The 12,517-nt window shown below is 44.1% G+C and overlaps 1 protein-coding gene across 1 annotated transcript in view; it reads left to right on the forward strand.

Moving 5' to 3' along the window:
• LOC130273741 (ovalbumin-related protein Y-like) overlaps window positions 1-3,721 on the forward strand; it is a 65,732-nt gene extending 62,011 nt beyond the window's left edge. Inside the window, exon 6 of the mRNA XM_056521014.1 lies at window positions 3,145-3,721. Coding sequence (XP_056376989.1) covers window positions 3,145-3,549 — 405 coding nt within the window. The 3' untranslated portion in view covers window positions 3,550-3,721. The remainder of the gene's footprint in view (window positions 1-3,144) is intronic.
• The last annotated feature ends 8,796 nt before the right edge of the window (window positions 3,722-12,517 follow it).

Genomic DNA, 12,517 nt, shown 5'->3' on the forward strand with positions numbered 1-12,517 from the left:
ACAAGGTATGGCTCTCCGCTAAATATGTCCGCTTCCGTGTCCCTAGCTATAAGTTGGGACCACGCTATCTTGGTCCTTTCAAAATTTTGTGCCAGATTAATCCTGTCTCTTACAAACTTCTTCTTCCTCCTTCTCTTCGTATTCCTAATGCCTTTCACGTTTCTCTTCTTAAACCACTTATCATTAACCGTTTCTCTCCCAAATCTGTTCCTCCCACTCCTGTTTCCGGCTCCTCGGACATCTTCTCCGTCAAAGAGATTTTAGCATCCAAAAAGGTCAGAGGGAAAACCTTTTTTTTAGTGGATTGGGAGGGTTGTGGTCCAGAAGAGAGATCCTGGGAACCTGAGGACAATATCCTAGACAAAAGTCTGCTCCTCAGGTTCTCAGGCTCTAAGAAGAGGGGGAGACCCAAGGGGGGGGGTACTGTTACGCCGAGCGCTCCGGGTCCCCGCTCCTCCCCGGAGCGCTCGCTACACTCTCCTCACTGCAGCGCTCCGGTCAGATCCACTGACCCGGGGCGCTGCGATACCGCCTCCAGCCGGGATGCGATTCGCGATGCGGGTAGCGTCCGCTCGCGATGCGCACCCCGGCTCCCGTACCTGACTCGCTCTCCGTCAGTCCTGTCCCGGCGCGCGCGGCCCCGCTCCCTAGGGCGCGCGCGCGCCGGGTCTTTGCGATTTAAAGGGCCACTGCGCCGCTGATTGGCGCAGTGGTTCCAATTAGTGTTATCACCTGTGCACTTCCCTATATCACCTCACTTCCCCTGCACTTCCTTGCCGGATCTTGTTGCCATCGTGCCAGTGAAAGCGTTTCCTTGTGTGTTCCTAGCCTGTGTTCCAGACCTCCTGCCGTTGCCCCTGACTACGATCCTTGCTGCCTGCCCCGACCTTCTGCTACGTCCGACCTTGCTTCTGTCTACTCCCTTGTACCGCGCCTATCTTCAGCAGCCAGAGAGGTTGAGCCGTTGCTAGTGGATACGACCTGGTCACTACCGCCGCAGCAAGACCATCCCGCTTTGCGGCGGGCTCTGGTGAAAACCAGTAGTGACTTAGAACCGATCCACTAGCACGGTCCACGCCAATCCCTCTCTGGCACAGAGGATCCACTACCTGCCAGCCGGCATCGTGACAGCAACCTGGTCACCTACCAAGCAACCTCCCTATCTACATAGCTAGATACCTGACTATCCACCTATGTAGCTACCTATCTACATAGCTAGCTACCTTGCTACCTACCTATGTACCTTGCTACCTACCTACATAGCTACCTGGCTACCAACCTACAAACCTGTCTACAGAGCTACTTACCTGGCTACCTACCTACCTCATTATATACTTAGTTACTTGGCTACCTACGAACTTACTTACTTGGTTACCTACCTATTTATTTACCTACCTATCTATTTACGTACCTGGATAATTTTCTACTTCCTCCTTATCTGGCTACCTATCTGCCTACCTTGCTAACTTACCTACCTACCTATCTATATAGCTACTTACTTACCTACTTAGCTACCTTGCTATCTGCTTACATAGGTACCTGTTTGCCTACTTGTCTACCAAGCTCCTTGGCTATCTACCTACTTACCTAGCTAGCTACCTACCTACTTACCTACAAAGCTAGTTACCTACCTGGCTACTTACTTACCTACCCAAGTGGCTACCTTCCTACCTACTTGGCTACCTACCTACAAACTTATTCACCTACTTGGGAGGGGGGCTCTATCTACTTATCTTAGTATGTATTTACCTTTTTCCTATTGGGGGGACTACCTACCTGAGGCTATACCTGCCTATAGGGGGACTATCTAATGAGGGAGGGCGGGGGGTAGGGGATGCTAATACATCACCTCACCAGGGGTACAAAGGGTACTCATTTACTGTGCAGGGTTTTGGCCATATAATAGAGCACTAAAATAAGCATTGTCAGATACAAAAACATTTTAAGTGTTGTACATATAACCTTTCTAATATACTTCATAAGAAATTTTTATTTAATTTTTTATAGAAATCATGGCTTATAAAATAATTGCTTTGTCCGAGCTGTAGCACAGGCATGGACAAAGTCCAGTAAGTGAGGGTGGGCTAGCACTCCTCTGTGCTCCCTCTTTTCTAATAGTACTCCTCTGTGCTCTCTCCTGTCTGATAGTACTCCTCTGTGCTCTATCCTGTCTGATAGTACTCCTCTGTGCTCTCTCCTGTCTGATAGCCCTCCTCTGTGCTCTCTCCTGTCTGATAGGACTGCTCTGTGCTCTCTCCTGTCTGATAATACTCCTCTGTGCTCTCTCCTGTCTGATAATACTCCTCTGTGCTCTCTCATGTCTGATAGGACTCCACTGTGCTCTCTCCTGCCTGACAATACTCCTCTGTGCTCTCTCCTGTCTGATAGTAGTCCTCTGTGCTGTCTCCTGTCAGATAATACTCCTCTGTGCTCTCTCCTGTCTGATAGTACTCCACTATGCTCTCTCCTGCCTGACAATACTCCTCTGTGCTCTCTCCTGTCTGATAGTACTCCTCTGTGCTGTCTCCTGTCAGATAGTACTCTTCTGTGCTCTCTCCTGTCAGATAGTACTCCTCTGTGCTCTCTCCTGTTTGATAGGATTCCTCAGTGCTCTCTCCTGCCCTATCAGACAGGTTAATGTTTTACCAAGATGTACAACATATACAAATGTTTTGAATCTGACAGTGCCCATTTAAATAATTTATTTTTAACAATAAAACACTTATGTCTCATTCATAAAGCCATATTACAGCTTCATGTTGAACCTGAATAAGGCTCCCATAAACCTCTAATTTTAAGAGTATTGAAGTTGGACTCTATTTGTTTGTTGTTGGACTCCATATAGAGAAGAATCTGTACAGAACCATATAAAAAAGAATCAATGCCTGTTCCATCCCACCCTAGAGAAATTGCTTCTTGGGAAGAATACCTCCATATAAACAGAGTCCAGTGGAGCCTGTACAACAGTGCATGGAAGCTATACAGCTCTGTGCTATGGAACTGGAATGGCTCCATTATCTGCAGTGTGGGTTTCATTCCAGTGTGCATTAACCCTCAAGAAGGAGATAATGAATATTAAGCGTTTTATTTTAGAAATGTAATGTCTTATCATGTCTCATTATTCTCAAACCATTTGTATTTCAGATAAAAGAAAACATTTCATATGAGCAACTAAACGACTGGACCAACCCAAACAGTATGAAAAGAACATTCATAGAGGTCTATCTGCCCCTCTTTAAGATAGAGAGTAACTATTCAATGAAAAATATTCTACATCGTATGGGAATGGCTGATGTGTTCAGTAACACCAAATCAAACATGTCCGAAATATTCCAAGACAATTTGTATGCATCAGACATCATAAACTTGGTAACAATGGAGGCAGCTGAGGATGGTACTGAACAGATAACTGATGTTGATGACTATTTTGGATTTCTGACCATAAGACTTTCACAAATAACATTCAAAGTAGATCATCCATTCATCTTTATTGTTCGGGATATTCTTAACAAATGTTTTGTCTTTTATGGTGAATTTCAAAAGCCCTGATAAAAAAATAAAAAAATAAAAATTAAATAAAATAGGGATATTTATGACAAGTGATGGACAACATGATGCATATAACCAAAAGGATAGTGTTAACTTTTTAATAGTTCATAAGATTTAGGAAATTGCAGTATTTACATGTCTACCAGAATTGTAAGGTTGCTTTCACACTATAAAATTCATCCGTTTTAAAGATCCGTTTGATGTTCCGTTATGAAAACCTTGAAAATCGGCCATTAAACGTCCATTAGAAAATCCCATACGTCCGTTAGAAAATCCCATTATAGTCCATGGGATTTTTACATTATCCGTTTTAACCCGTTATAGCCAGTTATTAATAACGGACGTTATTTTGTAACGGGATAATGAACGGAAGAAATAGTGCATGCAGTATTTCTCCCGTTACTATCTTCTGTCACAAAATAACGTCCGTTATTAATAATGGGCTATAACAGACTAAAATGGTTGATGTAAAAATCCCATAGACTATAATGGGATTTTCTAACGGACGTTTAATGGCCGATTTTCAGGGTTTTCATAACGGAACATCAAACGGATCTTTAAATCGGATGAATTTTATAGTGTGAAAGCAGCCTAAATGAAAAGGGTTGTCCATCTAATATTAGGTCTTTTCCTATTACTAAAATGATCCTAGTGGGTTAGCATCCCGAGAGCAACTTTTATAGCTGGGAAAAGATATGGATTGGCAGTGATGCTTCAGGGGTAATGTAGTATTGAATGGCCCATAATTAGATCAATGGATTACTGTAACATTAAAACCCTTATCTTATCTATTGACAACACCTGACAATGGGTCGGAGATATTAGGCAGCAAGTCATCAGAGCATCTCCAAAATTGCAGGTCTTGTGGGGTGTTCTTGCTATGGAATGGTAATTATGTATCAATAAGTCACAAGAGAAAAACCAAAGAACCAGTGGTAGGTTCTTGGTCAAAGCTTAGTAAATTCTAGCCTATATGGTCCAATCCTACTGTGGTGGTGGGGTGTGAGGTGCAGGGCAGATGTTGTTACCCTAGGGGCAGATGGCATTTACCCCTTGTATTTGTGACACCAGGGCGGACTCAACGCTGTGAAACCTAAACAATACAACAGCACCATCTGCTGGATGCATGAACACATTGCAGCACTTACATAGACCTGAACATATGGAGGGACACAATGCCCTCCTGTGGTTGGTCTGAAAATAGCAGCATCCCAGGACATAAAAGAAAAAAGAAAGAAAGTTAAAAAGAAGGGAAAAGAAGTGCAAAGAGAGTGAAAAGGTGTGCAAGGTTAGGTGATGAGAATAAGGAAATAGACAGAAGAGGGAGAAAGAAAGAGAGAATATCCACCTAGTGAAACATACATAATGGATAAATCCAAACCAATCAGGTAAACACAGCCATATATGTAAATATATATATATATATATATATATATATATATAAAGGTATATACAGATCAATACATGATTAGTACTCAATAATAAAATACAGTTAAGGATACCATCAATATCAACATCTGTGAGAACAATATTATCTATAAAAGTATTTCTAGAAATGTTTAGACAAATAACACTTTTTTGTAAAAATAATAAAATCAAAAATGAATTTTTTTTTAAACTGAATAGTGCATGATAATTAGTTGTGAATGTTGGTGGTGCAATGGTGAACAAAGAATGAAAGTGTGATGGCGCATATAAAAAAGTGTGTGCAGACACAAAATGTAAGACATGACAAAAAAGAGAGCCATGTGATGTGAAAACCAATTTTAGGACATGTAATAAAACCCCAAGGCCATGAAAATGTGAGAAATGTGTGATGCACATAGAAATAAAGAGAGGGAGGGGGGGGCGGGTAAGGGTAGCGAAGACAGGATGGGGAAAAGGGTTCACACCAAACAGTACTGAAGATGGTGGTCCTGATAATAGGGAATGATAGTCTTGAAATCAGAATTGATGATGGTAAATAAGATACTCCAAACAAATCCTAATGTCATATACTGGACTGAGTGATGGTAAACAGGATACTCCAAGAAGGTACACATGAAGCAACTCGTATCTGAAAAATATATCAAATGCACATGTTAAAATAAAATTCAAACATACAATTTAATTCCACATCAGAGAAACATGGAGAAATGAATGATCTACTTGCATTTGTCCCAAGTAGTGATTGCACTATAGAATTGGTGGAAAAAAACAGGATTTCATTCAACCCAAAGGGTACCATTGTTTTCAACTTGTATATCCATCGAGTTTCACACTGGGTAAGTCGTTTAGCCAAATCGCCTCCCCTTTGACCAATCTGTATCCTATCAATACCCCAAACTTTTAGCAGAGCTGGATCTCCATCATGGTACTCTAAGAAATGCCTAGCTACAGGTTTGACATCAACATCTCTACTGATTTCCCTGATGGATCGTATGTCCCTCATATGTTCTCTGACCCTCACCTTCAACTCTCGGGTGGTCCGTCCAACATAAATCTTCCAGCAGGGACATGTTGCATAGTACACTACTGCACGTATGGATCATGTGATATGTTGGGTGATCCTGAAGATTTTTTGACACATTTACGCATGTCCTGCCATCTGGTAAAGTCTATACAGTTCAGTCAGGGCCCAAGGAGGTGACCAGTGACTCAGAGACCTTAAGAGCCTGCTGGGATTTGTAGTAGGACTAGGCAATTTAGTTCGGGCCACGTTGCTTGACAATTTGACAGCGACTGGATTGACTTGACTGATGACGGACAATGCTGCAGGTTTAGCTTACTTGCACTTGACTGTGGCGGCAGGACTTGACTTGAGGCCTCCAATACTCTGGGCAAACATACTAGGCATGACTGACTTCAGCAAAGACATGGTGAAAAAGAGAGAGAGAGATAGCTCCGCCCAGGGCTTATATGGGGGAAACTAGCAGGGAGCCCGTAGGTTACTCTTGGGATCACCTGGTCACTGGTACCTCCTGGGTAACAATCACATGACATATCACATGGTATAACTTTTAAAGTGATAACACATTTTATGCAGGACAACATATTTACAATGGGGAAACTAATGCAGGGGGCCCTGGGGACATTGAAGGATGCTGCCTGACAGGGCAGTGAAGGTATGGGGTAAAACCTCTCATACTGGGCCACCACAAACTCCCCCTCTTAATTAAAGTTGTCCTCGATGCTCAGTCCTGGAGGGCAGAGGACTGAAGTGGCCACTGGGGCCTATTTTAGGATAGTAACATGTGGGGTTGACGAACCTTGTAATTGCATTAGCAACAAACTCTTAATACAATATAAAAGTCCAAAGTGGATACAGCACCAAATAGCTGAGGACTCAAGCTGGTAGATGGAATGAGACTTTATTTGCTATCCATGCGCAACTTTTCGGCAACAAACTGCCTTTTTCAAATTTTGTTGCCGAAACATTGCACATGGATAGCAAATAAAGTCTCATTCCATCTATCAGCTTGAGTCCTCAGCTATTTGGTGCTGTATCCACTTTGGACTTTTGCATGCCTTTCTGGGTTGGCATTCCCGGATGATTACTTGCACACGCTGATTGGATCGGTGCTGTCTCTCCTCTTTACCTATCTTAATACAATATTACATACAAGTTGCGGATTGGGTTGCCTGAGGCTATCTGCCCAATGCCTTGGCTGCTGGGGCCCCTCGGTATTAAAACTATTCTCCCCAAAACTCAACAGTGTTACGTTTACATTTAGCAATCTTGTCACTCTACGTGCATTATCTGTACTTCAGGTGAACCCTCTGGCCAGTAGAATACCCTGTGCATGCGGGCAGAAAAAATGTTCAACGGCTATATACTCTAGACAAGGGTGGACTGGAAAATATACAAGGCTACAGTCCTAAGCTAGAAAATTGACATTTGACTAGACTAAATTAGTAATAAGTATACTGACTATACTGGACTATAGGTGACTTTTATATATGGTACTACAGCTTAATCTCTGTACCTCGCTGGAAGTTGTCCTTGGGTTGACCATTGGGACCTACGCAACACCACTTCCGAAGAGTCTGGAACACCGGTATCTTCTGGAGCTCTTGGTACAGCTGGAACTGTGCCTGGGTCTTCCTCAGCGAGTTCGAGAGTTGGTATAGGGTAAGGAATTGGAGACTCTGACTGTGGTGCTGGAGAGACTGGTGATTGAGTTGGAAATGGGTGTATAAACTGGAGCCAACAGTGACAGGACTGGGCTGGGCTGGAGTTGAAATTAACGTTAGTTGAACCGACCCCATGGCTGGTGAGACACAGAAGACCGCAGGCTTTTTGCTGACAATTTCTTTTGCTTCATGGATTCTTCTCTGGTGGTCAGAGACCCACTCCACTCTGTTGAACGGGGCTTGGAGCCCAAAAGTTCTGTCTTTAGGCAGCTGTCCATGGCTCTCCATCAAGTAGAAAGGTGTGTATCCCGTAGAACATTGGACTGTGTTATTATAGATCTACAATAATTCAGGCAGTAGTCGGGGCCACTCTTCATGTCTGGAGACAGAGGCCACTCGCAACATGTGGATAAAGGCTTGATTGATGCGTTCACAGAGATGGGGGTGGTAAGCAGTAGTCTGGAGTTTCTTATTGGCATGGAATTGACACAGCTCTTGGAAGAGGCTGTGAGGTCTTTAACGGGTACAATGACAACCCACTTAGAGTAGTGATCCACCTTGGTGGGAGCATGAGTATACCCGGACTGGGTAGGAGACAACTTGACATGGTCTAACGCGACCAACTGATTAGGCCTTTCACTCTGGATGGAATGGAGGGGTGCTCTTGCCTCCTTGCGCACATTCTTGGTGACGCTACAGACTGCACATTCACTGCATCATTTCTCAATGTTGCTCCGCATTCCGATTCAATAGAATCTGCCCCTGACAGTAGCTTCTGTCTTGTGGACTCCAAAGTGTCCCGACTGATCATGGTATGCATTGAGGACCATCGCCTCGTCTCTTCGGGGAACCAGAATCTGATGAAGTCGATCACCAGAGACCGGATCCAAAGAATTTCAGTACAACAGTCCCTTGTGCACAAACAGTCGCTTCCTCTGTCGCCCAGACATTTCAGCTCATAGTCACACTGGGCCCGGTGTAGACGGGTTGGTACCTTTTTCGCCAGCAAGTAGTCCAACAGATTCCCCATGACTTGACTTTCGTCTTGAAGAGTCTTCCAGGTGTATAGGTCTTCTTGAACCTTTTTGGATCTGGGTTCGCCATCCCTGAGGGCGGTCACAACATTTTGGTTCACGAACTGTTGATAAAATGGGGGCATCTCCACATCTTCCCACACGTCTTCGACAGGGGGTTCTTCGCCGGGGGTCATCCGAGACAGTACATCGGCATTGACATTCGACTTGCCGCTTCTGTACTTGATGGAGAAACTGTAATTGGCTAATCTTGAAGCATCTTCGATGGCACCCAACTTGGCGGTATTATTGGGTTATTATCTGTGTAGACAGTAAATGGAGTGGCAGCCAAGTAGTCTTTGAACCTTTCGGTCATGGCCCATACCAGGGCAAGAAGTTTTAACTTGAATGAGCTGTACTTTGCATCATTCTTCTCGGCTCCTCGCAGTTTATGACTGGCATAGGCAACTACTCGCTCCTGTCCTTCCTGGACTTGGGACAGGACAGCTCCCAGACCTTCGAAACTGGCATTGTTATATAACCGAAATGGCTGACTGTAGTCTGGATACGCCAGGGTGGGTGGTTCTGTCAGCAGATGTTTAAAAGCTCAGAAGGCTGTCTCTTGCTCTTCGGCCCATTCAAGAGGTAGTTTCCCTTTATAGTTCTCCTTCACTGTACCCCGTAAGAGAGCTATGAGGGGTTCTGCAATCTGGGCGAAGTGGGGAATGAAGTGGCGGTAGTAGCCGGCAAATCCAAGGAAGTCCCTGACATCTTTCACTGTGCATGGGGTAGGTCAGTTTTTGACAACTTCCACCTTCAGGATTGGGCTCTACTTCCTCAGCGCTGACAACATGTCCCAGGTAGTGTACCTGACGTTTGATCTTCAGCCCATGCTTGATCAGGACTTGGAAGACATCTGACAAATGACTGAGATGTTCCTGGTAGGACTTGGAATACACAATGACATCATCCAGGTACAATAGGACACTTTGAAAATTTAGATGGCCCAGGCACCTTTCCATCAAATGCTGAAACATAGCAGGGGCATTACATAGTCCAAATAGCATACTTTTAAACTCGAACAGTCCCATGGGTGTCACAAAGGCTGTCTTCTCCCGGTCTTCCATGAGCATGGGCACTTGCCAATATCCACTGGTTAAGTCCAGGGTGGAGAAGTAAGCAGCAGACCCAAGGGCTATGAGTGACTCCTCGATACTTGGCAGAGGATAAGTGTTCTTATGTGTGACATTGTTCAGTTTCCTGTAGTCGACACAGAAGCGGATGGTTCGGTCTCTTTTCTTGACCAGGACAAGTGGTGCCGCCCAGAGACTCTGACTTTCTTAGATGACGTCTGCCTCTTTCATGTCAGCCAGCATCTTCTTGACAGTCTAATACATGCCTAGCGCAACCGGGCGGTGTCTTTACTTGATCGTTGGGCTGTCGCCTGTGAGGATTCGGTGTTGGATCATGGACGTATTCGCGAAATCTGTAGGGTGTTTACTGAAAGCTTCATGGTACCTTTTGGCGACATTGATGACTCCCTTGACTTGGTTCCTTGGAGTAGTGTCGTCTCCAACTTGAAGTTGTGCCCACCAGGGCTCAGGAGGACTTGTACTGGATCCGTCAGCCACTTGGGCTGCACACTGTCGGGCCACCATTCGTTCTGTTAAGATGACCTTTGACTCCATGAGATACAACTGGGCTACTGGGGTGTATTTGGGTAACACAGTAGCAGCATCAGACAGGTGGACTAACCGGACTGGAATTCTCCCGTTGGTAACGGTGACAAGGCTTCTCGCAGCTCGGACAAGAGGGTGGTCTTCTAGTTGCCGAGGCTCCAGCAGGGCTTGATAGTCTCTATTCTTGACTCTGGGACGTGCACGACACCAGATGATAGCATCTGTGTTGGGTTGCAATGTCACAAACTGGATGTCATGTACTCAAATTCTGCAGATTTCACCTTGCTTGTTGGCAAACTTCCGCTCTGCTTGTAGAACTTTCAAGTGGTGCTGCGCAGCCCGTCCGCCTGAAGGGGATATATGGGGAAAAGAGGCATGCAAGGCATCTACTATTTCAACAAAACTATTTTTCATAATGTTCCTCCCCAGTATAAATTCAGATGACCCCTTATCTGTCACATTAGTTACAATCACTCCCTGCATGCTAAGTACATGCTCTCCCAACTGAATGGTTGGCTCCCAGTATCCATGTCTGGGGACTGGTTGCCCATTCCCCGCAACTACTCTGAAGTTAACATCCTCCAGTTCACACAATAAACTAGCATCCCAATGCTGATAGAAAACATTTTTAGGTATAGTAGACACTTGTGACCCTGTATCTATCAATGCCTGCAATGGTACACCTTCTATGCTAATTTTTACATATGGGCAGGAGGCAACATAAAGTGAGAGTGCTGACTTAGCTTGTTCATGGATTGGGCTTTGTGATAGCCCTTGGGGGGTGTATGGTAGTGGTGGTATGGTATAGGTAGATAAGGGGTTAATGTTAACCCTAGAGTTCTTGACGCCAGGCTGAGGGCTGGTATGCTGAATCAGTGTTCCGGCCTATTGCCGCCCTTCCCAGTAACGATAGGTGCATAAAATAACTGAAGGTCCACAAGGAGATTTAAACTTGAACTTGAATAACTTTTACTGAAGTTCTTGCAATAACCACGGCACAGTAACAGTCTCATACAAACAGTCCTTAGGTTGCTTAGTGACTGGTAGTAGTTGCGGACCTTGAGGTAGACATAAAGTCTCTGAATTTAGGAAGAGATTTGCAGATCCATCTGGATTTAGGGGAGTTATTAGGTCCGGTGATGCTGCAGAGTGTTTGGGAAGTGATACACTCTATAGTTATAAATGTTCAGCCGTTGCTGCAAGGCTCAGGCCTAACTCACTGCGATTACTGCTGTACAGGTCTTGCTTGCTTGCTTATCCAGGAACAAGAGAGCGAGAAGATGGCCGCCGCTCCCTTATATGGGCAGTGGGCGTGGTGAATCCGATTGGTCCGAACGTCTGCCATTTACCATTACATGGTGTGATGGGATTGCTTACGTCACAGGGCCTCCAAAGGTCCTTAAGCTAAATACCATAGAGTTCACCTCGTCACATGACCAGCAGGTCCTGTAACGCTAATGGAAACAAGTAATTAACCATTTATTTGCACTTATATTATACTATTTACATTATCCTCTGAATAAGTTACTAATTATAAACTAGAATAGAGGTGACTAGGGGTAGACTGGCTAAGAGGGATCTCTAAGTCCTAGGGACTCTGGCTATGGGGACCCATAAATAAACAAGTACCGTATAGAATGCGGTACTGGGACACCACAAACCCCCTTACTAAAGATAAGTCGGCCTCGACGTCTGTCCCCTGAGACAGAGGGACTAGGACTAGAACAGGATGCTATGGAACAGGATGAACTGTACATTTGTTATACATCCTAAGTAGACTAAACACATTTTGGTGTTATCTAGACATTTGAATACCATATAGACATTTAAATGCTATCTAGACATTTGAATGCTATCTAGACATTTAAATGCTATCTGGACATTTGAATGCTATCTAGACATTTAAAGAAAACTATTTATCCTTTAGTTTCTAGCTTCCTATACAACTCTATAAAACTTATGATACATTTTGAAGCTTACTAAGCAATTAGGTCTCTCTAGACAATTAGATAGCTGCCTAAGACAGTTTTATTAGCTCTCTATACATTTTGATGAGGCTAAACTGAACATTAGCACATACTTCTATACATAAGGCTAACTAGATATTAGTACAGCTCTATTTACCTTTTGCATCAAGCTGACTAGACATTTGTATTATCTCAC

This window comes from Hyla sarda, chromosome 5 (genome assembly GCF_029499605.1).
Source record: "Hyla sarda isolate aHylSar1 chromosome 5, aHylSar1.hap1, whole genome shotgun sequence".
In the NCBI taxonomy this organism is placed as follows: Eukaryota; Metazoa; Chordata; class Amphibia; order Anura; family Hylidae; genus Hyla; species Hyla sarda.